General features: G+C 57.7%; 1 protein-coding gene across 10 annotated transcripts in view; it reads right to left on the bottom strand.

The window, feature by feature from the left end:
- Window positions 1–26,255, bottom strand: part of ARHGEF10L (Rho guanine nucleotide exchange factor 10 like) — a 160,336-nt gene that overhangs the window by 95,288 nt on the left and 38,793 nt on the right. For 9 of the 10 annotated variants that reach the window (XM_059376402.1, XM_059376401.1, XM_059376405.1 and 6 more), the window contains exon 2: window positions 6,046–6,125. In XM_059376402.1, the coding sequence (XP_059232385.1) occupies window positions 6,046–6,082 (37 nt within the window). In that variant the 5' untranslated portion in view covers window positions 6,083–6,125. Of the gene's footprint in view, window positions 1–6,045; window positions 6,126–14,733; window positions 14,759–26,255 lie in introns of those variants that run through there. The other variant, XM_059376404.1, reaches the window with a different exon arrangement.

Raw genomic sequence — 26,255 nt, 5'->3', positions numbered from 1 at the left:
ATGGCTACCACGGGGAGTTGCTGTGGGCCTGAGGGACGGCGTGACGGCAGTTCCCAGGGACTCGAGGAGACCCCTGCCCGGGCCGGCTGGCCTCCCTGCGCTCGAAAGGGTGACCCGTGGTGGGTGAGGGTTATAAGGAGGCCAGCCGTAGACGGAGAGGAGGGAGCAAAGCCTGGTTGGATGTCCGCCTTTCCTGTTTCCTCTTTCCCCATTTGTCAGCAAAGAGGCTTTTTCATTGCACCTGCGCGTGTGCGTGTGAGCACACACCTGCGTGCGTCCTTCCCTTCGTGTGCGTGCCTGCGTGCTCTTCCCACGTGTAGGTGAGCGCACACACTTGTCGTGCACACAGCCCAGCCACAGGAAACACAGTTTCCTGGGTGTCCGGAGCCCAGAGGAAGCCATTTTGCAGGGACCAGGGCGCAGACCTGCTGGGCGGGGCGAGGAGCCTGCGCCCCCAGATTCCCGGCCCGGCTGTGCCCTCCCACTGTCCATCAAAGCTCCACTGAAGCAGAGCCCCGCCCCCGCCGTGCCCCCCCCTCCCCGCCCCCCCCATTGCAGCCCCTTGTTTTCTGCCTCCGTTCCTCCCCGTATAACCTGTGAGGATGTGTTTTTGCTTGTTTGTATGCCTGGGCCGATCTCAGATCCCTAAGATCCCCTTTAAGGGACGGGTCACGGCCAGGACGGGTCATGGCCTGGCCAACGGTGGAAACTCAGCAACTTCTGTTAAACAAGAAAAGGAATGGATTCTCTCTCCTAAAGAGCTTAATGGGCCTTCACCTCTCCACCCACTTCACCAAGCTGAGGTCCCTGGTCTTCTCCCCTGGAGGACTTCCTTCCTCAAACCTAGGGCCGGACAGAACCTCAGGGGTTCACTCTGCCATCTCCCTACTTCATGCCAACCTGCTCCAAAACCAAAGGGCAATGTGGCCTGGTTTTAAAAGTCTGCAGAGCTGGGGCACCCGGGTGGCTCAGTCAGTTAAGTGTCTGCCTTTGGCTCAGGTCATGATCCCAGGGCTCTGGGATCGAACCCCGCACCGGGCTCCCTGCTCAGCAGAGAGTCTGCTTGTCCCCCTGCCCCTCCTCTCCGCTGCCCCGTCCCTCCTCCCCGTTCCTCCCAGCTCCTCCTGCCTCCTCCAACCTCATGTTCACTCACAGTCCTGCACTCACTCTCTTCCTCTCAAATAAGTAAATAAAATCTTTAAAAACATAATAAAATTAAATTAAAAAAAGAGAAGTCTGCAAAGCTGACCGCCCCTTCGGTTCCACTGTAGCTCACGCCACAAGATGCAGAGCTCGTGCTCCGGCCCTGCCAGGGCCCCCTACCAGCCGTGTGGTTCTGGGCAAGTATCTTCACCTCTTGGAACCTTGGTTTCTCCCTCCATAGACTGGATAATAAAAACAGCACCCGCCCCATATGGCCAAGGTGAACGTGAACTGGGAAGTAGGTCGCGGTTTCTCCACCCACCACCCCCTGCTGACTCTGGGGCCCTGGGGTCTTCATGGTGGGCGTCCTGCAGGATGGACAGCAGCATCCCCAGCCTCTGCCCATTAGAAGCAGGTACTGCCTCCAGCTGTGACAACCATAGGTGTCTCCAAACATTGCTCAGTGTCTCCTGGGAGACAAAATCACCCCTGCCTGGGAACTGCCCAGTAGATGTAGCCCTTGGCCGAGGGCCTTGTGTGTCCGCATCACACAGTAACACCTGTTGTCAGTAAGGTCCCTCCCAGCCGGGATCCTTGACGCCGGGATCACATCTGTGGGCTCAGCCCCCATAGGTGCTCAGGGCTGGAAGGAGGAATAGGCAGGCAGGAAGGTAGATGGAGCAGACAGACAGCTGGATGGCACAACTGACAGACAGATGAGCATATCCCACATTAGCAGTCCTTGGACTAGAAAAATCCAATCCCTTCCCCATAAGGACCTGGGAGTTTGCAGAGCAGAACATTCCAGGTGCAAATGTATCAAATTCACAAAGCCCCTTCCCCAGCTACTGGAGTGCAGCTGAAGCCCAGAGCTCAGGCTTCCTCCCCACCAGATGGGGGTCTCTGAGGTGGGGGCCCCCCTCTCCTCCTGGGAGCTTTGGGGACAGCTCAGGCCAACATCGACAGGCAGTGATGTGGCCGGTGGCTGAAGCTCCTTCCCCAGATCAGAGACACAAACCCTGGTTGAGAAGGTTGAAATGACCCCCACGCAGCTCCTGGTCTAAGCCTCACGACCACCCCCAATGGACAGACGAGGCCACAGAGATTCAAGCAGTGAAGTGACACACCCACAACCTTACATGGAGTAAGTGGGGAGCCAGCTCGGAGCTCGTTCTGTCTTCGTTCCCATTCTACATTCTCCACTGAGCCCTGCTGCTTCCAGAAGCTGGCTGAGCCCTTGGACACCAGGCCCTGAGATGATGAACTAATAAAGGAAATCCAGGGGTTGAGCTGGAAGCCAGATTAATTGTTTTTGTGACCTACAGGGGGTATCGAATCTTCCACCGCTCTCCCCTCGCTCACTCCACAGCAGCCACACTGGTCTCCCTGGTGCACCAGGAACGTGCCAGATGTGCTCTAGCCTCAGGACCTTTGCACCTTCCATCCTGGGGTCCAGAATGCTCTTCCCCAGGTATCTTCTCCTGCTCTCACCTCCTTCAGGTCTTTACTCTGGGTCATCTCCAGATGACCAAAACAGCCCACAGAGACACCCTTGGACTCCCTGATGGCCCTGCCTGCTCTACTTTTGTCTATGGCCCTCGTCAGTGGTGATGGCTGACACTTTTATGCATTTTACTGTGTCCTAACGAGAATGTGAGCTCATGAAGGATTCCAGTCTGTCCTGCTCACTGTTACACTCCAGTGTGCAGCACATGATAGGTGCACAGTAAGTATCTGCTGAAAACACACACACACACACACGTACACATGTATGTGCACACTCCTGTTCTCATGCCTGTGGGTTGTGGTTTTATTTTATTATTTTTTAAAGATTTCATTCATTCATTTGACAGAGAGAGAGAGAGAGAAAGAACACAAGCAGGGGGAGTTGCAGGCAGAGGGAGAAGCAGGCTTCCCACAGAGCAAGGGGCCTGATGCAGGGCTCAATCCTAGGACCCCGGGATCATGACCTGAGCTGAAGGCAGACACTTAACTGATGGAGTCACACAGGCGCCCCTATGGGTTGTGGTTTTAAAAGTTTAAAAACACTGGAGCACAGGGGTGGCTCTGTTGGTGGAGCATCCAACTCTTGGTTTCGGCTCAGGTCGGGATCTCAGGGTCCTGGGATGGAGCCCTAGGTCAGGCTCCCCACTCAGCAGGGAACCTGCTTCTCTCACTCTCCCTCTGCCCCTCTCCCCAGCTCCCTCTCACGCGCACATGCTCTAAATCTTGAAAAACAAAGCAAAATAAGTTTAAAAATGATAGAATGAGACTACAAAGTCCCCACCCATTATTTTCTTGACACCACACACAGATGCACCCTGACCCCAGGAGCCTCAGTGTCCCTGGTCCCTCGTACTTAAATCGGCCTGAGTCGCAGTGGGGTCCCCATGTGCCTGGCCAGTATCAGGTGGTGACCAGGGAGTCAGTCAGACCACCAGGCTCCAACCCCAGCTCTCCTAGATGCCGACCTATGAACACAGGGTCTCAGTAGCCCCCTGGCTGCAGCTTAGTGACCTATAACGAGGACAGGAATAGCGACCGGCTCTCGGGGTTGCTGGGAGGCCCAGACAGGAGACAGGAGGGAGAAGGCAGAGTGAACCAACAGGTGTCGGGAGCCAAACGTGAGATAGCCAGGTGTGAGGCCCGGGCTCATTGCCGATAATGGTCCCGCCCATTGTCAGGGCCTGCCGTGGTGTTACCATTATCTATGATTATTATGGTGACTGCCACGAGTCCGAGCCCCACCCTGGGCTCTGGGGGAAATACACTGGCCTTCCCAGGCACAGGCCCGGCCACAGAGCCCCCGGCCCTGGACTGTGTGCAGGGACATCAGGCAAGACGGTCATAGTCACGTCTGCATCCAGGAGACTGTTCCCAGCAGACCCCGGGGCCAGGAGGTTCAAAGAGGAGTAAGACTCAGCCCCTCAGTGTCAAGGAGCTCACTGCAGGGAGAGGCAGGCAAATATGGCAAGAGATGATCCTGGAACCCCAGGGCCTGAGCCGTGCCCAGGGACATCCGGGGGCTCGCGCTGGCCGGGCCTGGCACAACGCTGGGCACGGGGCCGCCCCTGCACAGTGCCTCGCAGGATGAATAAAGGTCTGCCAGGCTCACGACGGGGGCTGGTACCCCAGGCTGCGGCCACAGCAGAAGGGGAGAACACGCGGCCTGGAACCCAGGGGAGCCGAAGACATGATAAGCAAAGAGGCTGGCAGCCGTAGGACCATGAAGAGGTGTTTGGGGGAATTTGAATTCTACTTGGTAAGGCCGCAGGAAGCTCTCCAACCATCAGCAAATGGCAGAAAGCCCGTTTCTAGCACATGATACCAGCCAGCAATATCAGATACAACTGGAACAATAAAGGTCAGATGTTTGTTGAATGGAACTGAGCTGATGTAATCACAAGGTCATTTTGTTCTCACTTTTTTCTTTTTAAGATTTTATTTATTTATCTGACAGAGAGGGAGAGATCCCAATCAGGCAGAGAGAGAGAGAGGGGAAGCGGGCTCCCTGCTGAGCAGAGAGCCCAATTCGGGGCTCGATCCCAGGACCCTGAGATCATGACCTGAGCTGAAGGCAGAGGCTTAACCCACTGAGCCACCCAGGCGCCCCTCACTTTTTGGTGAATCGGAGAAAGGGTGCAAAATGCCCACAGCAGGAGAGAGAGCAGGGAGCCTCCTGCGACCCAAGTCACAGTCACACACCAGGAGATGCCTTGTTCCCCACAGCTCTGTTCCCGTGCTCCTGAGACTGAGACTGGGCCGTCCAGACAGGGCTCCTTATCAGAAGGAAAAATCAGGAGGTCCCTCCCTGGATAATTGAGGGCTGAACTGTGCCCTTCCCGCCCATCTGGACAGGCAGCTAGACCAGAGCTGGCCCAGCCCAGGGACAGCCAACCCAGAGGTAGGAGACCTGAGAAGCCACCCGTGTGCCATGAAGACGGGTTCACTGTGCGGGTCCCCACCCTTCGGAGAAGAACACGAAGGCTCGGGGAGGACGTGGCCCCTCATGGTCTCCGCCCCGGGCTCAGAGCAGAGCATCAGCCCCCTGTCCTGCGACACCCACAGGCATAACAGCTCCTGTTCATGGAGCGATTGATTACCACACGCCAGCACTTTCCATGGTTAAGCCTTGCGATAGCACCCCAGAGGGTGTCATTACTGTCCCCATGTTTATGGGTGAGGAAGCAAAGCCATGCAGACACCAAGTCGCTTGACTAAGTGCACAGTGTCGACAGCAGGGCTGTGCTGGTGGAAAAGCCTTTACTGGCCACCTGTCTGCTCTCCGCGCCCCCAGAGGATGATCCAAAGCCAGGCGGCCCATAACTCTGACAACACTGCCCTGCTGATGACCCGGCCCTTCCCCTCAACCCTCACCACCCCCAAGCACGCCACTCCTGTTGTCATGTCTGTGGGCTGTGCTCTTAAAAGTTTAAAATCTCCAGGGCCGCCTGGGAGGCTCAGTCCGTTAAGCCTCTACCTTTAGCTCATGTCACGATCTCGAGGTCCGGGGATCGAGCCCCGCATCGGGCTCCCAGCTCAGTGGGGAATCTGCTTCTCCCTCTCCGTGCCCCTGCCCCTGCTTGTGCTCTCTCTCTCTCGCCCACCCTCTCAATAAATAAATAAAATTTAAAAAAAAAAAAAGCTTAAAATCTCCAGGGGATCTCAGGTGAAGAACCATCCCTTGTCTACAGCCTCCTCTTGGAGAAGGAGATTATGACTTCCATGTTGCAGACAAGGAAACTGAGGCAACAGGAGGCAGTCACCTGCCCAAGGGGGCACAGCTAGCCGGTGGCAGAACGGGATTCACAGGCAGGCTCAGCCTGCTCCAGCACTAGTGCCCACCACCAGCCCCGTGGCCCAACCTGAGGAGGGCCGCGCAGGAAGCCTGGGGTACGGTACCTGTAGCAGTCTGTGGAGGAGGGCTGGAGGAAGCCATCAGACAGGGTCCAGCTCAAACCAGCACCGTCCCAGCCGCTCGCCTGTGAAAAAAGGCCAGAAACCTAATTAGATGGAGTTCAAGGGCAAAGTTTCAACAAGCAGAGAGGGGTCATTGGCTCAGTCTGTGCACTCCAGCCCACCCACTCTCCCACGCCTTCCCCAGCAGCTGCCCGAGCGCTGGAAGGCGCTGGAAAAAGCCCAGCCCCCATCCCCCATAAATCATTAACCCAGAAAACCAGCAACTGCAGAGCTATAACCCCATCTTCCCAGAAAACCCGTGCCACCACAGACCTTCCCTTGGCACAGTGCCTAGAGACCGTGGGGACCCTGGTGGGCCCACTAGATAACCCCCTTCCTCCCTTCTGGCTTGCAGATGAAATCCAGCCCCAGAGGTCGGGCTTATGCTCTGGCCCCTGTGTTCCAGAAGCTGGATCATGCCTGAACTGTCACGGATGTGGCCGAACACGTCCTCATCCCAGCCCCCCAGTGACCACAGCTCCCCGGAGTCGGGCCCCTCACACCAGCCCCACCTGCAGCCCCACCGAAGGGCATTTACTCTCTCTTTGTCTCTCCCCGTCCAGCCCCATTGAGTTGGCCAGCTGGTGAGGGGCCACTAGCCTTGGCACATGGGTGTATAGAAAGTGAAGGGATGCAGAGAGGCAGATGGCCAGAGATAGGGGCAGAATCCCAAAGCTTGGACTGGGAGCCCAGTGTTTCCTGGCCTGTTTCCTGGTGGGGGCTTCACCAGCCTTGCCAAAAGTCCCAGCAGTGAGGGAAAGGCTCTTCCCACTCATTCCTGGCACCCCTCATCCTGAGCTAGGGGCTGTCCTTCTAGGCCTTTCGGAGGAGAGGAGAGCCAGTCCTGGAGGGAAAGCAGGAGCCCTCCAGTCCAATCAGCCTCTGACACACACTGGCTACTGACACACACTGGCTACATGCCTGCTTTCCTCTCCAATCCTAAAGGCTTTATTGTTTTTTTTTTTTAAACTGGCTTCCTAAATAAACGTAAAACGCATGTAAATGGCAATTAATTAATAACAGCCAACGTTCCCATAGCGCCTACCATGGCTCAGATGCTGTTCTCAGCATTTTACAAATATTAACAGCTATTAATCCAAACCACGAGAAAATGAGGCCCAGGGTGGTTAAGTTGCCCAAGATCACACATCTACTGAGCGGCAGAGCCAGGGTTCGAACACAGGCCGTGAGCCCCCAACACCATGCTCATTAGTTCATCACGCTCTAGGGCCTCTCAAACCCCAGACGGCTTAAGTACGCCCAGTCTGCCCCAATCCCCCGAAGCGACTGCCCGCACTAGGTCCTTAGGGGTCCTGAATGTTCCATGAGTATCCTGCTTATCCCTGTACCTGCATCCCCGTCTTGTTTCCCACTTCGGGGGGAAGGGGCTCACTGCACCTGCTGTGACCCACTTGCTTTTTTTTTAAGCTTAACAACAGTGGTGATGAAAAAAAAAAAAAAAAAGAACCATGGTGATGAGTTCACACCAGGACACAGACATCAGCCTCACTCTTCTGAACGGCTGCGTAGTACAGGGTTTTTGGGTTTTTTGTTTTTTTTTTTTTTTTTTTTTTTGGCTCTATCGTAACTGATGTAACTCTACCACTGGACGCCGAGGGATCCCCAGGGTTTTGACGATCTGAACAAGGCAGTGACTCATGTGCCCCATACACAGGGCCTTGAGCAAATGGATACATGAGCCTCTAGGGCACGAGCCTGGAAGTGGATCGCTGGGTCAAAGAGAATGCAATTTGCATTTTGGTTGGACGCAAATTACTTTCCACTACATAGGGGGCAGTGCCCTGTCACCCCGAACTCAGAACTGTCAAGACTAAAATTTTATCTTCGGCAAAGGGCTTTGGGAAACAAACAAAAATGTCTGCAAATTCCCTCGCAAGTCAAAAGATCCCACAACAGCCACACAGCCCTCCTCACGCAGGGCCCCTCCTCCCTGGGGCTCATTTGGAACCACTGAGGAAGTAACAGGAAGACTGATGCCCATTTTACAGGAGGGAAAAGAGAGGTGCCTAGTCCCAGCCCGTATGCAAATTGCTGCTCAGATACAATTTTTTGATAATGCAGAAACCCAGGATCCTTTCCCTCCAGCCCAGAAAGCTGTACTCCCCTTTCTCTTCACCTTTTAGGGTTGATTCCTATCCCCTGTTCCAAGCCCAAGGCTTTCCCCAGGAAAGAAGAGAGACACCAGCATGTATGGAGCCCAGAGCTTTACCTGCCTGCCTGCATTTACAGATGAGGAAACCAAGGCACAGAGAAGGAGGGATCTGCCTGAGGTCCCAGAGGCAAGGGAACAGGTGACAACACGGGGATTCGGCGGGAGGCTTGGCTCTAAGCTCTTCTCTCCCTCCTTTAACCACACCGCCTCTCCGGACTTGGGCGCTGGAATCTGGGGGCATTTGCTTCAGGCTAATCTGGGGCAGTGAGGTCTCCAGGTGAGGACACGGACCCGCAAGCTCTGTGCACGTCCATAGCCCTGTGGTCACCATTTGTACACATGTGCCCCTAGCCTCAGAAGGGTACTGGGGAGGGAGTAGGGGTCTCTCAGGGCAACCATCGCTGCCACTAGACACCCTCATGGCCCAACAGTTAGGAGAAAGTTCAGGCTACCTGACGCCATGTTGGTCTCCCCACTCGGGAGCTGTGACACCTTGGATGAGTCACTTAGCCCCCATCTCTGGCACTCAGTTTACTCATCTGCAAAATGGGGACTAACAGGTAGTCCCAGGTGCCTCAGGCACCTGGGTGGCTCAGTCGGTTAAAATATCCAACTCTTGGGACACCTGGGTGGCTCAGTCCTTAAGCATCTGCCTTTGGCTCATGTCATGATCCCAGGGGTCCTGGGATTGAGCCCCACATCAGGATCCCTGCTCAGCAAGGAGCCTGCTTCTCCCTCTCCCACTCCCCCTGCCTGTGTTCCTGCTTACTCTGTGTGTCAAGTAAATAAGTAAAATCTTTTTTTTAAATGTCCAACTCTTGATTTTGATTTTGGCTCACGTCATAATCTCAGGGTCATGAGACAGAGCCCCACGTCAGGATCTGTGCTGGACATGGACTCTGCTTAAGATTCTCTCTCTCCCTCTCTCTCTCTGCCCCACCCCGGACTCTGCCTCTCTCTCCCTAAAATAAAATAAGTAAAAAATAGCACCTCACCAGGTTACTAAGACAATTAAGAGTAAACACATGTAAGGCCCTTGGAAGGGTCCCGGGTCACGCTGGTACGTGGCCATCATGAACCCTTCTAACACAGGCTGCGGTGGGCACAGCTCCGCTGGGGAAGCCGGGGACTCAGGCTGGAGTCTCCTATCCACCAGCAGGTGAGCTGAGTCTCATGAGTATCCTCATCTGTGCAAAGGGGGTCCCACCACCTGTCCCAGGGGGCTCCCAGCAGCATACCTAAGGCCAACCACACAATGCCAGGAGGCTCAGTCAGCGCCAAGATGCCCGCCCTTGAAGCTACCAGCACCAAAACGGGAGACAGCAGCGGGGCCCAGTGTGTGGATTCCATACCCCGGGAAGGGTGGGGTCCCGGTTGCGGGGAGGCTCACTACGGGGACGGGGACGTGGGGAAAGCGGCCTGGGGCAGCCAGACCCGCCTGCAGGCTGGGCTCTGTCTCTCCTCTCAGTGCGACCTCAGCCTCTCACAGTCTCGGGCTTCCCCTCTGTAAAATGGGCAGGACGGCTCCCGCGCAGACCCTCCCCCAGGCTGCCACAAGCAAGGAGCCAGGTCAGGGGCGTGAACGTGCTTAAGCAAACAGGTGCAGTCACTTGGCTATTTCCTTTTTTTTATTTTTATTTTTTTAAAGTCTTCCTTGAGCTAAGCATGGTCTGGCGCTCTCAAGGTGGGAGTCTGAGCAAGAAGAAAGGTGTTGTGAGGCTCTCTGAAACGAGGGTCTCTCTGAAAAGGCTCGTCCTGCCATGACAGTCTCTGGCAAAAGACGCCTTCGGGCTGGTGAAGGCAAGCCAGTGGGAAACCAAAGGGAGTCCCCAGAGTACAGAAGCCACGTGGATTGAAAAGTGCACAGAGGAAAAGGCCAGGAAGGAAACCCCCGCAGACGGTAGGGGTGTTGGGCTCAGGTGAGCATTTTAAGAAAGAACAATAAAAATAACCATTCCCATGTTTTAAAAAAGAACATTAGGGCGCCTAGGTGGCTCAGCTGGTTGAGCAACTGCCTTCGGCTCGGGCCATGGTCCCGAAGTCCTGGGATCGAGTCCTGCATCGGGCTCCCAGCTCCATGGGGAGTCTGCTTCTCTCTCTGACCTTCTCGCCTCTCTTGCTCTCTCTCACTGTCTCTGTCTCGAATAAATAAATAAAATCTTTAAATAAATAAATAAATAAATAAGAACATTAAGGCAAAAACATCATAGCAGGTCAGAACCAGGAAGCCTTTACGCTGAACAGGACCCTCTGTCTGGCTTTTCAGGTGCGGAAGCCAAGCCTGGGAGGGAAGGGCCCGCGGCTCTCCTTCTGCAGAGGCAGAGACCTAAGGGCAGCAGGCAAAGGGTGGGATCCGTTGCAAGATCTGAGTTCCAGTCCCAGCTCTTCCACTTCCCGGCAGCACAGCTGTCACCTCCCTTCCGAGCCCCTGCCACGCAGAGGTCCCGTGCCAATGCAACGAGGCATTTCACACGGAGAGTGCTCTCCGCGAATACCGGCCACTGCTAGCTCTATGACGTTCGCTGGCCCGAGCTTGGGCAGCAGGGTCATGGACAACTTTATTCTCTTGAGGGTCAGCTCTTGGGAAACAACCGCCAAGACAGGCAGACTCCGTGAGCAGGGCTCTCCTTCCAGCTACCCCGGGGCAGAACGGCTAGCAGGAGGCTGTAACTTTTCGGCCACGTGCAGGCAGAGCGAGAGACAGAGGAGGCAGGGAGGAAGCCCCAGCTCCCAGCCTGCAGGGTGGGCCCAAGCGGGGTCAGCTCAGTGATCCGGACCACCCAGCAAGCTGAGCGCAGCCCGAGGGAGCACCTCCCTCCACCCTCCGCAGCCCTGCTCACTCGAGCAGGTATCTTCCCAGCTCTAATTTAATCCACGAGCTTATCAGTTCTTCCTCCCTCTAGAGTTCAAGGTCCATGCAGCCCAGAGGCCCAGTGGGAAACCCTGTGCCTGCCTGCACCTGCCCCTTCTCCCAAGATCACCTCACTCCCAGCCATCTCCCACCCATAATCAAGAGTGGCCCCAGCCCTCTTTCCTGGAGGAAGCCTGAAGATTTACTCCTGTTAATTAGGGAGGCTGCCCGAGTCAGGCCCAGAGTTTGAGGATGGGGAAAACTGGCCTCTGGAGCAAGAGGTCAGTGGGGGAGAGGAGGATGGGCAGGGGTCCAGACAGGTAGAAATGCAGTCCCAGAAGCTGGGGAAGCAGCTGGTGTTGGCCTATCCAAGTCAGGCAGCCTTGCTGCAGGAAAGGGGACTGCCAGGCAGCCTTGGCAGGAGACAAACAAGAAACAGATTCTGGCCCACCCACCCACCTCAAACCTGATCTCAGAGGCAGCTGTGTGCATCTTCTGGAAGCCAGGAGAAATGTGTGGGGACAGGGGAGCAAGAACCAGAGCTTGGGCTGGTCAGGACCAGGACTCCTCCAAGCAACCAGGCCTTCCAGATGTTTCTGCGGCTTTTGGCCTTTTGTCAGACAGACCCAGGGCTGACCTGCCCCCAGCCCCCTGCAGTCACCGTGAATATCCCACAGCACAGGCCCTCAGACTCTCCTCGTCACCTTCGGAATGAGGTCTAGGACCCAAGCAAGGCCCTCAAAGACTCGCCTCTACCCCCTCCACTGCCTTCTCTCAGGGCTCAGCAGCTCCCAGGCCCTCCCCAACTGGAAACTCTGCTCCAGCTCTCATGAAGGCTCCTCAGGCCCATAACCTTGCCAACCTGTTTTACATTCCTGGGTCCTTTTGCTCAGGCTGTTTATGTGAACTCCCGCTCACAACCAGCAAGCAAACTCCTACTTAACCTTCAAAACCCAGACCCAGTTTCTCCTCCCCCGACCCATTTCATGAAATGGTTCCCAAAGCTGGCTGTGAAGCTTTAAAAAAAAAAAAAAAAAAGAAAAGAAAAGAAAAAAATACATGTGTCCCAAGCCCATGACTCTGACAACTCAGGATGCAGCCAGGGAAAGTCCATTTTCAAAGGGCCCAGTGATTCTGGGACACATACAGCCCTGATTATAACAGCCAACCCCCTCCGTGGGTTCTGACTTCTCTTCATGTCTGTGCCCAGAGCACCAGCCCACATGAAGGACAACAGCCCCTCAGCAGCACTGAGTTAAGCACAGAAGCTAAGAAACTTCACCTGCCTGGGACCTACTCTCTGTGGAACCTGTGGGGCGGGCATGTCCCCAGGCCTGGGGCAGCTGTGGCTACTGGGCTTCCTGCCGGATGTAAAGAGAAGCACAGCACAGGTGAGAAGTGGGAACTCCAGGCCCCTCAGGTATCCCCTGCCCTGCACAGAAAGACCCCGGGGTGGGGCGGGGGGAGGCGGGGGGAGGTGGGGGGGGGTAGGCAGGGACCAAGGGGGAGAGGCAGGGGGAGGGGCAGGGAGGCAAGTCGTGGACAGAGCACCCTGTGGGAGGGGGACCACCAGCTACTGTGCTCACAGCAGCAGGCCACCTGCAGCTCTGCCCTGGGTGCAAGCGGTTGCCCGCTGGAAGCTCGGGGCGCAATCCTGGAGAGACAAGGCAACTCCTCCAAGGAAACACCAAGGAGCTCCAGCAAGAAGCGAACATCCAGGAGCCAGAGCCCGGGACAGAGACCCGTGAGACCGCAGGAAGCTAGTCCCCCTCTGTGCCTCCTGGCCTCAGCTGTCACGTGCAGGTATAAATGAAATGACAACTGACCACGCTGCGGGGGTCTTACTCCATGCTAGCTCCCTGCCCGGCTCCTGCAGCTCTTTGAGGACCAGCATCCCATTCTGCAGATTGTCCCACTGAGTCTATACAGACCGCCCACCAGACTACCGGCGCTGTCCTCTGTGACCCTCACCAGCCCTGAGGTCACGAGGTGACCTTCTCTTGACACCATTTCACAGCCATGCAGTGAGCATACTGAACAGTGTCCTTTTGTTAATTCTGTTAGCCCCAACCGCCGAGGTGGAGACTGAGGGAGCTTCCCCCACCACACAGCTCCTGAGCGGGGAGTCCCTGTGAGTGGGGGAACCAGGGCAGGACCCCTAGGCTAGTTCTAAGCAGGATCCCCAGCACGGAGTATACGCCGGGAAACATGGGGTGGGTGAGTGCAGGGGTGAGAGAGGGAAGCATCTTCCCTACCCGACCCCCAGCCTCCGAATGCCAGAGGGACAAGGCGGCCAGCTTCCCCAGCCACTAGACGCCAGGCCACTCCATTGGCTTCCCCCATGGGAAGGGGGGAGGAGGGGCTACGAGGAGCAACCTCCGCTGTGGGCAGGGGTGAGGCTTGGTGAAAGGCTGAAGCCTTGGACAATGGAGGCTCTGTCCCAGCCCGGAGTAGGCGTCCCCACCCGCTAACCTTCTTCCCCCACTGACTTCCTAGGCGTGCCCCTGGTCCATGATCTCCAGGCAGGACAGGTGGGGAGCAGCCCCCAGGAGAAAGCCTCTGGGCAGAAGAGCCCACCCACTCGGCACCCCTCCAGGGGCGTTGCCTGGGAAACCAGAGCCAGCCTGGAGAAGCTGCCAGACCATGTACATAAAACAGGGCTGCCCAGACGGGTCCCCAGTCCCCTCCCTCCTCTCACGCCCGCCCCCCACAGCCCCGGTCAAGAGGTTCCTCGCTGAAGGGCCAGGGGCAAAGCCTCCTCCTACAGGCTGAACTGTCCTGTCCTCATCCCTGGAGGGTATTGGCCCTCAGCCACCTCCTGGGTGGTCCACATGATGGGGCCCCACGGCCCACAGTCGGGAGGCCAGAGGGGGGCAGTATGGACTTTGTGTTACCCCTTCAACCCTTCCGAGCCTGTTTCCCCAGTAGCCCCCTCCAGGGCAATCTAGCACCAGTGTGGCTCCGGCCAACTCATTCTAGCAACATGGCATTTCCATGCTAGAACCAGACCTGAGAGGTGGGCCTCCTCTCCCTTTCAGATGGGGGAAGCTGAGGCTCACACTTGCCTCAACTGCCGCAAAGCACAAGGCAGGACGAGGAAAGGAAGGTCTGTCTCCGTGCAACTGGACAGAGCTGATATAGGGGAAGGACGGAACGTCCGGCCTGCAGGAAAAGCCCAGGCAGGGGCAGAGAGGCCAGAAGAGCTGGGCCTTCCAGGCCAGGGCACCTCCCCGGGAAGGCGGCCAAGCCTGCCAGTGAAAGCAGGGGTGGGGGGAGCAGGCAAGAGGCACGTCCCAGCCAGCCAGCCACCCCCAGCACACAGGCGATGCCAGGGGCAGGGGCCAGGACTGCCTGGGTGGCTCCCAGCTGCGCCGCAAGCTGATCGAAAGCCTCAAGGAGAGGGGATGCTGAGGCCTGACTGCTTCACCCCCCGACACCCAGGTATCAGGTCCCTGCCTCAGGAGCACCCGAGGTCCCTGAGTGGCCTCAGGCATGGTGAGACCAAGGGGACTCACAGCACAGCAACATAAGCTTCTCTGGCATTCCAAGTCCCCCTCCCTCACCTCAGGGGACTCAGGCTCCCCTGCTTTCATGTTGACGAGCTTACCTGTCCTTGTCCCCACGCAAAAAGCATTTCACTGCACACCTACTGCCCTCAGGGCCCCAGCTCAGCCCGGGGACAAAGGAACAAAGGAGAGGCCCAAGTTCAGGTTTGTAGGTGCACCTGCCCAGCAGGGGGTGGCCCATGGGACACTCCAGGAGCATGAAGTGTGGGCAGCCCAGCCTGCTTTGCTGACCAGGAGCCCAGTGGACTCTGGCCCTGTGTTTCTTTCCAGATCAGAGCCTAGGACTGGGTTTCTGGGGTCAAACTGTATTCCGGTCCTGGCTCCGCTACTTGCTAGAACCTTCTTAGCTGAGTCTGCACCAAGGGGAGGGAGGTATCTCAGCTTTGGAGGAGGGATGAATGAGGTAAGGAGTGCTGCCTGGCATGGGCAGGAATTCACCAGAAGGCATGGCTCATTACTGCACAGCAGGCAGTGGCAAGAAGATTAGAGGTCAGGGATAGAAGCTGACCCGCAGCCACGACCCCCTGCACACCGGCAGCCCTGGCTCTCCACCCCCACCCCACCACAGGGCTCCAGCGGCTGGAGCTGAGGGAAGTGCCTCAGCTCCCGACTGTCCCCAGTAAGCACCCACTCTCTGTTGGGGCCTGTGCACTGCCCCCCTCCCCAGGCTGTGTAGACGCTTCCACGAGCAGAGAATTTGGGGTTTAGTCAGGAAGATGGCTTCACATCACAGGACACCAGCATGGTCCCAGATGGGCCATGTGCCTCCTACTCCCCACCGCAGGGGCTCAGAGACCCACACCTCTTTACCCCGGGGGCCTTCAGATGGAGAAGCGCCGGCACCCCCCGAGTTAGACACGCAGACCCCGCTTAGACAACATGAAGGACTGTGGACTCTGAGCCAATGCCAGGAGGAACCTGGAGGCTGGGGGTGGGAGGAGGAGAGGGGTGTCTTTCTGGGGAAAAAGAGAGACAGCCCAGAGACACCTTGGCTCCCCTGCCCCGGATTATTCCTGGCGAACGAAAAGATGGCACATGACTGCTCTTCTTAAGGATCAAATATCCAAAAACCTCACCAACCCCACACAGGCTCAAGCCACCACCAGAAAGATTCCCCTGCTCCCCTTGTGAGAACATTGCCTGTGCCCCTTGTCCAGGACCAACCCCCATTCTCTGCTGAGCTATCTAGGTCGGGGTGGGGGGGTGTCTGCCCCCACCGCTCCGAGATGCCAAAGCCAGTGGAAGTGCTTGGGCCCCCCCCCCCCCTTCCTGCCCCCCCCCCCCCCCCCCCCCCCCCCCCCCCCCCGCTGCTCCCCTCCCTCTGCAACAGCAGCTCCCACCCCACCCCCTTTCCTCCTACAGGGCCCAGTGGGTGCTCCGGGCTCAGGACTCTGATCAGACTGGAAGATGCCTCCCTGCATGCAACCTCAGCTGTTCCACGGTTCAGGACACCCTCTCTGCAGGGACACCCCCGGCCTGACCTTCCCTGGAACTCCATCCCCGCTTCTCCCTGAACACCTGCTGGGCGCGTCTGCTCCATGGTCGGCCAGGCATCCTGAAGTCAATGTCCACACCAACCCTTGCCCACTCCCCGACTCCTCCCAGCCTCCCAGCTCACCCGATGCCTGAACCCGCCTGCCAGGGACTGGGGCACAAGCCTCCACCTCACCCTGACTCCCCCTCTCTCTCACCCCTGCATCTCATCCTTCAGCAAGCCTTGTTGGCTCTACCTTCTAAGTCCGTCCAGACTCTTACCACTTCTGGCCACCTCCCCGGCTGCCACCAAACCGTCACCACCTCGCATCTGGACCTTTAAAACAGCCCCTAACTGGAAGCTCCTGCTTCCACCCTCACCCCTCACCCCACATGCTTTGTTCTCCACACAGCAGCCCAGTTATGCCTCTGCTCAAACCCTCCAGTGCTTTCCGACCCCATCAAAGTGGAAGCCAGTGTCCTCACTTTGGCCTATAAGGCTCTACATGGTGTGATCCTCACTACCTCCCAGAATGGAGATCCTACCTCTCCTCACAGAGCATCTCTACCCCAATCACGACAACTATGGTGCAGCTCCTCACACACCCACACATGCCCCTACCTCAGGGCCTTTGCACTTGCTCTGCCTGGAATGCTCTTCCCCCAGACATACACATGGATGGCTCAATCACCTGCTTCAGAGCTCTGCTCAAAGACAGGCCTTCCCATCCATCCTCTTTGAAATAGTACACACACATCCCCATCAAGCCACTGCCCTATCTTCTTAGCATTTAACGCCTCTGGGCCCCTGGACATTTCAGCTGTTTCTATCAGCTTCCTCCCACTAGAATGTGCATTCAACCAAGGTGGGAGCCTAAGCATTTTGTTCACTGCTCTCTCCACACCCCTGGGACGGTGCCTGGCACACAGCAGCCCTCAACACACACCTGCTGAGTGAATGAAGGGATCCCTGGTCCCACGCCGGCCCTGGGCTCAGTCCCACCACTGCTACTGGGGGGAGAGGGGAGTGGGGAGAAGGTGGCCGAGGCCCGTGGCGTCCCCACTCCTGGGCCCGCGCTGCCTCCTCCCTGAAATCAGCCTGTGGCCAGGACCGCTCCTCCCAGGAGAGCTTCACAAACAGATCCCCGGCCAAGGCGGGCAGGAGGCGGTTCCCCAAAACCAGTGTGGGAAGAGGTCTGGGGCCAACGCCAGGGTGTGATCAGGGAGGGGTGGGGCAGAGCTGGAGGAAGGACTGGGACTATTTTTAAAAACTCGCTCCCAAAATGACCACGTTCTTGTTCTGATGAGTCAGAAGCATGTGGCCAGGAGAGGGGACAGGACCCCGGGGTCCCAAGCGCCACCCCCCTCGGCCACTCTGGCAGGCAGGTGCACACACGAGTCTTGCCCATGCAGGCAGGTGAGCAACCCGGGCACACGCTCAGCTTTCCAAGGAAGGGCAGGCAGCTTCCAGCTGGGGCCGCAGAAGGTGAGGCCAGCGCCGCTGCCCAGGCTGGCTGGCCACGGGGAGCAGAGAAGGCCTCCCTTTCAAAGCCCACTAGGATCCAGTCTGGCTCCAAGTCCCTTTCTTCAGACCCAAGCTCTGTCTCTCTCAGGGAGGGCGCCATCTGTTTTGTCCCATAAGAGAGGTCTGGGCAGAAAAAACCTCGGCAAAATCAGAGCTAAAAATACTCAGCCCACCGGCCGAGGCAGGGTGAGCTGGCCAGGCAGCATCCGAGGCCCTCAGGAAACACGAGCCGTGCACAGGTCCCAGGGGACACGGAGGCCTCCACCGCACAGCCCAGTATAGCTCCGGCTGAGCTCGCAAAGCAACCAGCACTTCAGTCCTAATGTTCCCCCAGCCCACCCCGCCCCCCTAGCAAAGTGCCTCTTCCAGCTGCTCTCTGTTCTCCCCACCTGCGAGGGGGCGTCAGAAATTTGTGTCTTTCTGCCAGCCCCACCAGGGAGCGGGCCATCCCATGAGGGGGCAGGCCATCCCACAAGGGGACAGGATCAGCCCCATTATATGGATGAGGAAACTGAGGCTCAGAAAAGTAGAGCGGGGGGTGCCTGGGTGGCTCAGTCATTAAGCATCTGCCTTCAGCTTAGGTCATGATCCCAGATGGAACCCCACATTGGGCTTCCCTCTCCCTGTCCCACTCCCCCGGCTTGTGCTCCCTCTCTTGCTGTGTCTTTGTCAAGTGAATAAATAAAATCTTGGAAGGAAGGAAAGTAGAGCAATTTGTCCGAAGTTCAGAAGCACCTTGATTGCATCCAAGGTGTGTCTGGGCCTTTCCCTGGTGCCAGGCTGCCCCTCCCTCCGCAAACCAGGAGGTCCAGCCCCCCCCACCCCCGCATTTAACTGCACACCTGGGAGGAGGCGCTGCCTGGGGCTGTGGGAAGGGAGCAGAGAAATTGGACTGGGCCTATGGGGGGCAGGGAGACTGGGGGATGGTGTCAACCACGAAATGGCTTTGCCCTGAATCCCGCTGCCCTGGGCTGGAGTCCACCCCGGGATGCTGACCCAAACAGGGAGCTGGATCCAAGCACGGGTCCTCCTTCATTACCAACTCAAACAAGGTCCACACCTGTGCTCACCAAGGCAGTAACAGGGCTCTTTGGAACAGGTGACTCCGATGCAGCCCCCAGCCCTGCCCTACAAAAAATTCCCAAACTCCCTCCTCTCAGTGTGCCTGCCCTTGGCTGGAACCACGAGGGGCGCCCTGAGCGGTGAGCCCACCCTGCCTCCATCCCGCTCCCAGAGAGGCGGCCACCTGCCCGGGAGGGGGCGGGGCTGCGATACTTAGGACTGCCATTGCTCTAAAGCAGTCCCTGGCCCTGTAGGGGCAGGTGGGGGTCCTCAGGTGCCCCTTTTGCCACGATCGTGCCCCAGGTATTGTTTTGAGGAGCGTGACCTCTGGGATCAAACCTGGGGGGGGGGGGGTCCCGACTCTCCACTGCCTCGCTGTGACAGTGAGACTGATTCCCCTTCTCTGGTCCCTGGCCCCCTCTTTAGCAGGAAAATCACAAGAATCCCACCACAGAGGGTTGTTATAAGGATTAAATGAGATAACGATGCCCACAAGTGCCTCACTGAGCGGCTGGAACACAGTAGGTGCCCAAGAAATGTTTGTTGAGTGAATCAATGCCCAACGACCTCCTTCAACGGGGACGGCAGACCTGGCCCACAAGGACAGGGCCCCAGTGGAGATGAGGTCCATGCAAGCAAGGCTTGTTGGGGGAGGGAGGGGGCAGCCTCTCCCGCGGTGTCTGACAGTGCAGCAGCCCCCACGGGGGGCAAAGGGTGCCCAGTGACGTGCCCCGAGACAGCCTGCCGCCCCTGCCTGACCCTGAGGCGGACACACAGCTGTAGAAGCCTCCCCGCCCAGCCTCCACCCGCTTCCCGATGCTTTTCAAGTGAAGATTCCAGGAAATGGGGTCAAAGTCAGAAAAGGGGAGGATCCCCAAACCCAACAGCCATACAAAGTTCCCTTAGTTGGTGTGAAATGTGGAAACAACCAAAAGTCGGTGCATGCTGCCAGGGAGACTTTCCAATTCCCCAAATCCGAATCCAAATCCCTGGTCAGGCGGAGGTGGGGCCTCAGGACTGGCTGAGAGAGACCCTTTGTGGACAGCTCCGGGCTGGGCTCAGCGCTGTGGAGAGAGGCAAGAGTCTGGAGGCCTGCTTTCGCGCGCTGCATCTCAGATATATTCTGCTAAATTCAGGGACAACAGTCCCCGTTCAGGCCATAACTTATAGTGACCCCAGCCTGCCCAGGGTTGCCCCTTGTCACAGTGTCAGGAGTATCTTCAAGTGACCTACGGAAGGAGAGTGGGCCTGGGGAAATGGGACCCCGGCTCTGGTTCCTGCTTGCAGCTCGAACCACGCAGGTGCTCACTGCTGGCCAGAGGGACAGACGCACACAGGGACAGCTGGCCACTCCTTGCCAAGACCAAGGCTTTGCCAGGCTCACCCAAGGCTTGTCTGAGTGGCCCAGGTGTTGGTCAGAGGACAGGGATGCCCTCTCTTTCCAAATCAGGATGCGTGCCGGAAGTGAGTGGCGGAGGTCACACACCTACCCGTGTACCATTGGTGTTAGAGAGGTCGTCTCTGGGCGCCACCCCCTCGCTCTGGGAATCTTGGAGATCAATAGCGTTCAAGGGGGGATGTTGGGGGATAGAAAAGCCAGGCTTTATCTCTCTGGATCCCTGTGCTATCCAAAAGCACCCCTTAATCATGCCACAAATATTTACTGAGCCTTCTGTACGCCGGGCACCGTGGAAATTTCTGGAGATTTGCTGATGGGCAAGACCGGCTGGTTCCTGGCCTCCTGAAGCCCATAGTGCTGCAAGGAGGCACGTACCACACTTTACAAACCCACGCATCACCACAAACCAAGATACTGTGAGGTGAGGGAGAAGTTTCAGAGGACAGCCGCCCATTCTGACTCTCCTCTCCCAGGACCGACACAGGTCCCGTGTCCTCCAGGTGGCCATCTGGTGACCTGCCTGACATCACAGCCACACAGAGCCGGGCACACCCAGACCTGGCGAGGACGGGGTGGCTTCTGCCAGAGGTCCTGGGCTGGGTGGCCTGGGCCAGGGCACCGAGCTGCTCCAGCCACAAGGGCCCTCCCACCTCCCCGCGGATGTGTGCGCTTTGTGCCAAACCAGATCATGTGTCCAGCCAAGGAATACAGGATGTTGGGGGCACTTCTTTCCTCTTTTGATTTTTTCTGTGGGAGAGGTGGTATTGGATTTCAAATTTTCCATCCCACCTGGCATCAGGCGGTTCTTCTGACGGATCCATCTAAGGCAGCTTCTCAACTGGGGGTGACTTTTGTCCCCCCGGGGAATTGTGGCCATATCTGGGGACATTCTGGTTGTCACAGCTTAGCAGGAAAGGGGGCTGCTATGGGCACGTGGCAGGTAGCGGCCAGGGCACAGCTAGACCTCCTCCAGGGCACAGAATTACCTGGCAATACCACAGAAGTACCAAGGCGGAAGTCCCCAGTCTCAGGGCACCTGGTCAAGTCCTTAGAGAATCTAGGGCAGATAATGGCCTGCTAATGCGGCCGTCATTAGTCACAGGGACACAAAGACCAGAGTTGTCACTGGTCTCCATGGCAGATAATGCAGGCTACAAGCCTAAAGACACTGCATTTCGCTATGGTACCAGGACTCTGCGACTCTTCCCCACCAGGCTGAGGGGCAGAGACCACAAACGGCTTCTCTCTGGGTTCCCACCACCTGGCCCGGCCTCTGGAACATAGAAGCTGGGGTCAGAGGGAGAGGCAGAGGGAGGGACAGGGCAGACCATGACCTCTCCCATCAGATGCCTCTCCTCCCTGGACACAAGGCACCGCTGTCGGCACCGAACAGCCACCTTGGCCTTAATAAAGCAACAACCAGACTGGGAGCTCTCGGAGGCCAGGGACTGTGCCCCACTCCCCGATGTGACCCCAAGCCCGGTCTAGCGCATGGTCATAGCCCAAACCTCAACACTTACTCATCAGTGCCTGCTCTGTGGAGCTGATGGTCTAGCGGGCGGAGAACGGAGCAGGGACCAGGCAGAGCTGCCGGGGTGGGGCGGGGCGAATTTGGGGGGCGGCAGGAACTCCTGGGAGGGGCCTGAACGTAGATGGGGAAGGGGGTGCCTATCCATCGATCAATGCTCCTCAGTGAACAAAAGCGATGGGACACACGGCGATGAGCGCGTCTGAGCAGGAGAGAGGGAGGGAAGAAGGTAGGAGCCCTCCCGCGGGAGTCAAGGGCCTGCTCCTCCCTCCCCAGCGACCAGGCCCAGACACTCACCCATGCCAAGCAGTTTCACACAGGTGGAGTCCAGGGTCCAGGCCCTGGGCACAGACAAAAGGCGACAGCTCCTTGGGCTGCCCAGTGCCACCAAGGAGCGCCGAGGTCAGCATCCCAACACCTCCCGTTTACTAACCGCTCACGAGAGGCCCAGAGCTCGCCCGAGATCTTCACTCCTCTCATGACCCCGTCTTTTTTTTTTTTTTTTTTTTTTTTAAAGATTTTATTTATTTATTTGACAGAGAGAAATCACAAGTAGGCAGAGAGGCAGGCAGAGAGAGAGAGGAGGAAGCAGGCTCCCTGCTGAGCAGAGAGCCCGATGCGGGACTCGATCCCAGGACCCTGAGATCATGACCTGAGCCGAAGGCAGCGGCTTAACCACTGAGCCACCCAGGCGCCCCTCATGACCTCGTCTTTACCACAACCCTCAGAGAGAGGCACTGTGACCATCATCCTCGTTTACAGATCGGGAAACAGGCGCGGAGATGGTACGAAGGCTGCCCACGGTCACATGGTCCGTGATGGGAGGGCTAGGATCCGAACCCAGGCCCGCTGGCGATGGGGCCGTGCCTTGGAGCTCCCTCATTCCTCAGCCACCGGCCAGCCGCCAGTCTGCTGCCTGGGACAAGCCCCAGGTAAGCAGACAGGGCCACAGGGACCCCGGGGAGCCCATGGGAGAGGAGGAAGAGGAGAACTGGAGGGCCAGCAGACTAAGTGCTCTCACCCAGGGCCTCCAGAGAGGGGTCTCGCTGCACTGCCCCCCAACAGAGCCCCAGCAAGGAGCCCCCTCTGTCCGGGTCCCAGCCCTGGGCTCCCAGAGCATCCCAAGGCAAACGTGTTAAGTCCACTGGGCAATCTTGTCTGGATCCACCCAGCGGCCAGCTGAGGGAAGGGACATATTCCTATGAACGTCTGGCCTCACCCGGGCCCATCCAGCTACCACCCAAGAGAAGGTCCCCAGGCAGGAACGGCCTAAGATCCAGGCCCTGCTGCGCCGGCCAGGGAAGGCACAGCCATGTGCCTGCTACTGCCTGAGCAGGCCCTCCGACCCTGTGCTGTGGCTGAGGATGACCATAACCTCAGTCCAGGCCTGAAAGGGCCCCAGGGCTGGTGGCATCATATCCCCTCCTAACCCAGTTCCTTGAACGAGCGCCCACTGGTCCAAGCAGGAGCTCGTGGCCGCAGTTACCCCCAGGGCCCCACGGCCTTAACCCACTACTGTTTCTGCATCGAGCATTCTGTATTTTCCCACATTCCATCACGCTCAAGGGAGGGGTCACTGAGAGTGAAAGGCAACCTGTCAGCAAGCACAAGATCCCTTTCGGGAGACCCTGACAAGGGGGTGACTCAGAGCACGGGCTTTGAAATCCAGCAGCCCAGACCCCAAATCCTGACTCCCCCCGTGAGCGGCTGGAGCAGATGTGTGTCCTGACCTCCCTAGGCCTCAGTTTACCCATCTGCAAACTGGATGTGATGACGCTGCTGAGATCCGATTAAGTAACACACTCATTCATTCGTTCAACCTATGTCCATGAAGCACCTGCACGAGCCCAGCACTGTTCCGGGTGTTTGGGAGACATCAGTGGATAAACAAGGAAAAGTCCCCTTCCCCTGATGGGGCTCACTGAGCCTCGCACCATGCCTGGGACAGACTGGGTATTCCATACACACCTGCCCTACCCTGGGCCTCAGTCCCCATCCCCCACCACACTCTCACATTTGGGTCTTCCTTTGTCCCACATGACAAGGGTCTAAAACCTGTTCTTATTCTGTTCTCTGGAGTCACTCGGAACAAGGCCCCCTCCCTCCTACATAGGACACCCTCTTATGTGAGCAGACCCTCTTTCCCCACATCAATCACACCCCCACTAGGATGTGTTTCTGGTGCCACTAGTTCCAGAAACACCTCTTGGGTGCCCACCGTATGCCGGGGATGGACGACTCTAGAATATCACCCAGGGCTGCATTTCCTTCTTGCAAAGTTCGGGGCATATATGGGAACAAGTCAGCCTCAGTGACAACCAGGGACACTGACTCATGTCAGCAGTATACACAGAAAATCAACTCTGTTTCTCTAGAAATAGTGTCCCGCTTTCCTGCTGGCGAGCATGAAATCGACCTGGCAATAATTCTCCAGAAATCCCAGCCTCTGTTCTCATGACTACCACTCCTTAGGTCCCATTCAAATCTAGAGCCCTGCGTGTTGTTTCACGTGCCTTTTCAGGAGATCTCCGATGCTTCGAGGTCCAGATCCAGGTCCCCACGTGAGTCCCCCGCTCACTCTTCAGACCTCAAGCCCAGAGGCCAGGGGCTGAGTCTGTTCATTGCTCTGCCTGAAACTTCTAGTACCATAACCTAGCATCTAACAGGCCTTACTAAGTGCTACTTGGATTGAACTGAGTGAGAAAAACGGAGGCTCAGAGAGGCGAGGTGATTTGCCCAAGGTCACACAGCTGGAGACTAGGCCAGCCAGGTCTGCACAGCTCTGATGCCTCCCCTCGGCTTCCCTTTGAGCTTTCGCGTACTTGGGCCCGTGCAGCCCAGCCACTGTCAGTGGGGCTTTGCTGGGACAGCCTCCCCAGGGCCAAGTCATAAGCCTTCCAGGCCCCAAGAAAGGACAGACAAGAGAGCCACATGAGACCTTATTAGGGAAAAGTAAAAGAAAATAAAACAAAAAGTCTCCTGGTAGAGGAAGGGCCAGTCTAGTGAACCATGTGACAGAATATTCTGTTCACAGCTGGCTCAGGGGCAAGCCAGAGAGGCAGGGAGCCCGAGAGCCCCAGGGACCAGCCCCAGGGACTTGCCCCAGGCAGCTGAGGACGCAGCGCAGCACCAGCATCGCGTGGGTCTTGCGCCGGGCGTCAGCCTGGTCCCACCACCAACTCCCACCCACACAGAGCCAGTCACCTCCTCTCCTGGGGTTCTGATTCCCCCCGCCCCCCGCTGCCAAAACAGCCAAGGGCCACACTGCGGCTCCCTCTGCCTGAAGGGCCTCCGTGGGGAGGGCCAGGGGAGGGAGAACAAGGGGAAAGCCAACATCTCCCTCTCTCTCCAGCCAGTCTTAGCTCCCACACTGCACCCCCACTGTGGAGCTGGTGCCCCCTTCTGCCCCATCTGCAGCTGCGCACAGAACCATCCCCATCCTGCTCCTGGCTCCCAGCATCACGGGGAGGGAGGCGTGGCTTCCACTCACCCTTCAGGCCTCAGAAGACCCCCACGCCAGGGGCTCACTGAGCACCTGCTATGTTATGTCCTCGCGGCTTGGCCCAGACCATCCCCCCATCCTCACAATGGCCCTGTGAAACAGGAGTTACAATCCCCATCTTTCCGCGGGAACCTCTGACCAAAGCAGGCAAAGGCCTGCCGGAGATCACACAGCTAGTAAGACACGGGATTCGAACCCAGGGTCTGAAGTCCCAAATCTGTGTTCTCATTCTTGCTCGTGTGACAGTACCAAGAGGACAAAAAGTGGGGCGGGGCCCTCAGTGTCCCCACAGGGCCTCCTACCCGGTCTTCAAGGGAAGCCTTGCTTGGTTGGCCAGCAGGAGACTCCCAAACCCCAGCCCAGGTCCCAGCAGAGCCTCACACGCCTCGAGCAGAGGAAGCTCCCTGCGTGCCCACAGCACCCCTGCACTCAAGTGTCCTGAACGTGGTCCCGCCTGCCAGGGACCCCAAACCACCTGTCCCCACTTCGCAAAGAGGGAATCTGAGGGCCAGGTTCAGAGGAGCCAGAGGGCGCCCCTTAGCCCCTGGGGTGGTCCTAACAGCAGGAAGAAACCGGGGGTGGCGGCAAGCACAGGCTTCGCAGGCAGACCCTCCCAGTGCCAACCCCAGGCCCATCCCATTAGCTGCGTGAAGCGGAGGAGGCCTCCTGCCTGCTCTGTGCCTCAGTTCCCTCCTCCATGTAAAACAGGGCAGCCCCAGACCACTGGATAGTAATGGCAATCGAACGCTGCCGCCTGGCTTGGAGCAGGTGCCCTTCCTTCCTCTGGAGGGCTCCTCCCTCCCAGCAGCTCGGGGGAAACTCAGAACCTGGCAGGCCCCCAAGCAGCCAGCCCCAGAGATCTACATTCAGACCTGGATTTGTACGGTTAATATTTACCTGCTTGAGACCCAAATCTCCTTGGGGCGTCAGCATGACGAATCACTCAGCCCTGAGAACTCAAACAAAGCTGGATCATGAGGTGGGAGGCACAGGGCCGAGCCAGTCTCTCCAGGGCACCCAGATCCAGCCTGGCTCGGGAAGGACAGATCTTCCCTGCCCCCCAGGACCCCCTGC

This window comes from Mustela nigripes, chromosome 14 (genome assembly GCF_022355385.1).
Source record: "Mustela nigripes isolate SB6536 chromosome 14, MUSNIG.SB6536, whole genome shotgun sequence".
NCBI classification, from domain to species: Eukaryota; Metazoa; Chordata; class Mammalia; order Carnivora; family Mustelidae; genus Mustela; species Mustela nigripes.
This window is presented reverse-complemented; position numbering and strand designations above follow the sequence as displayed.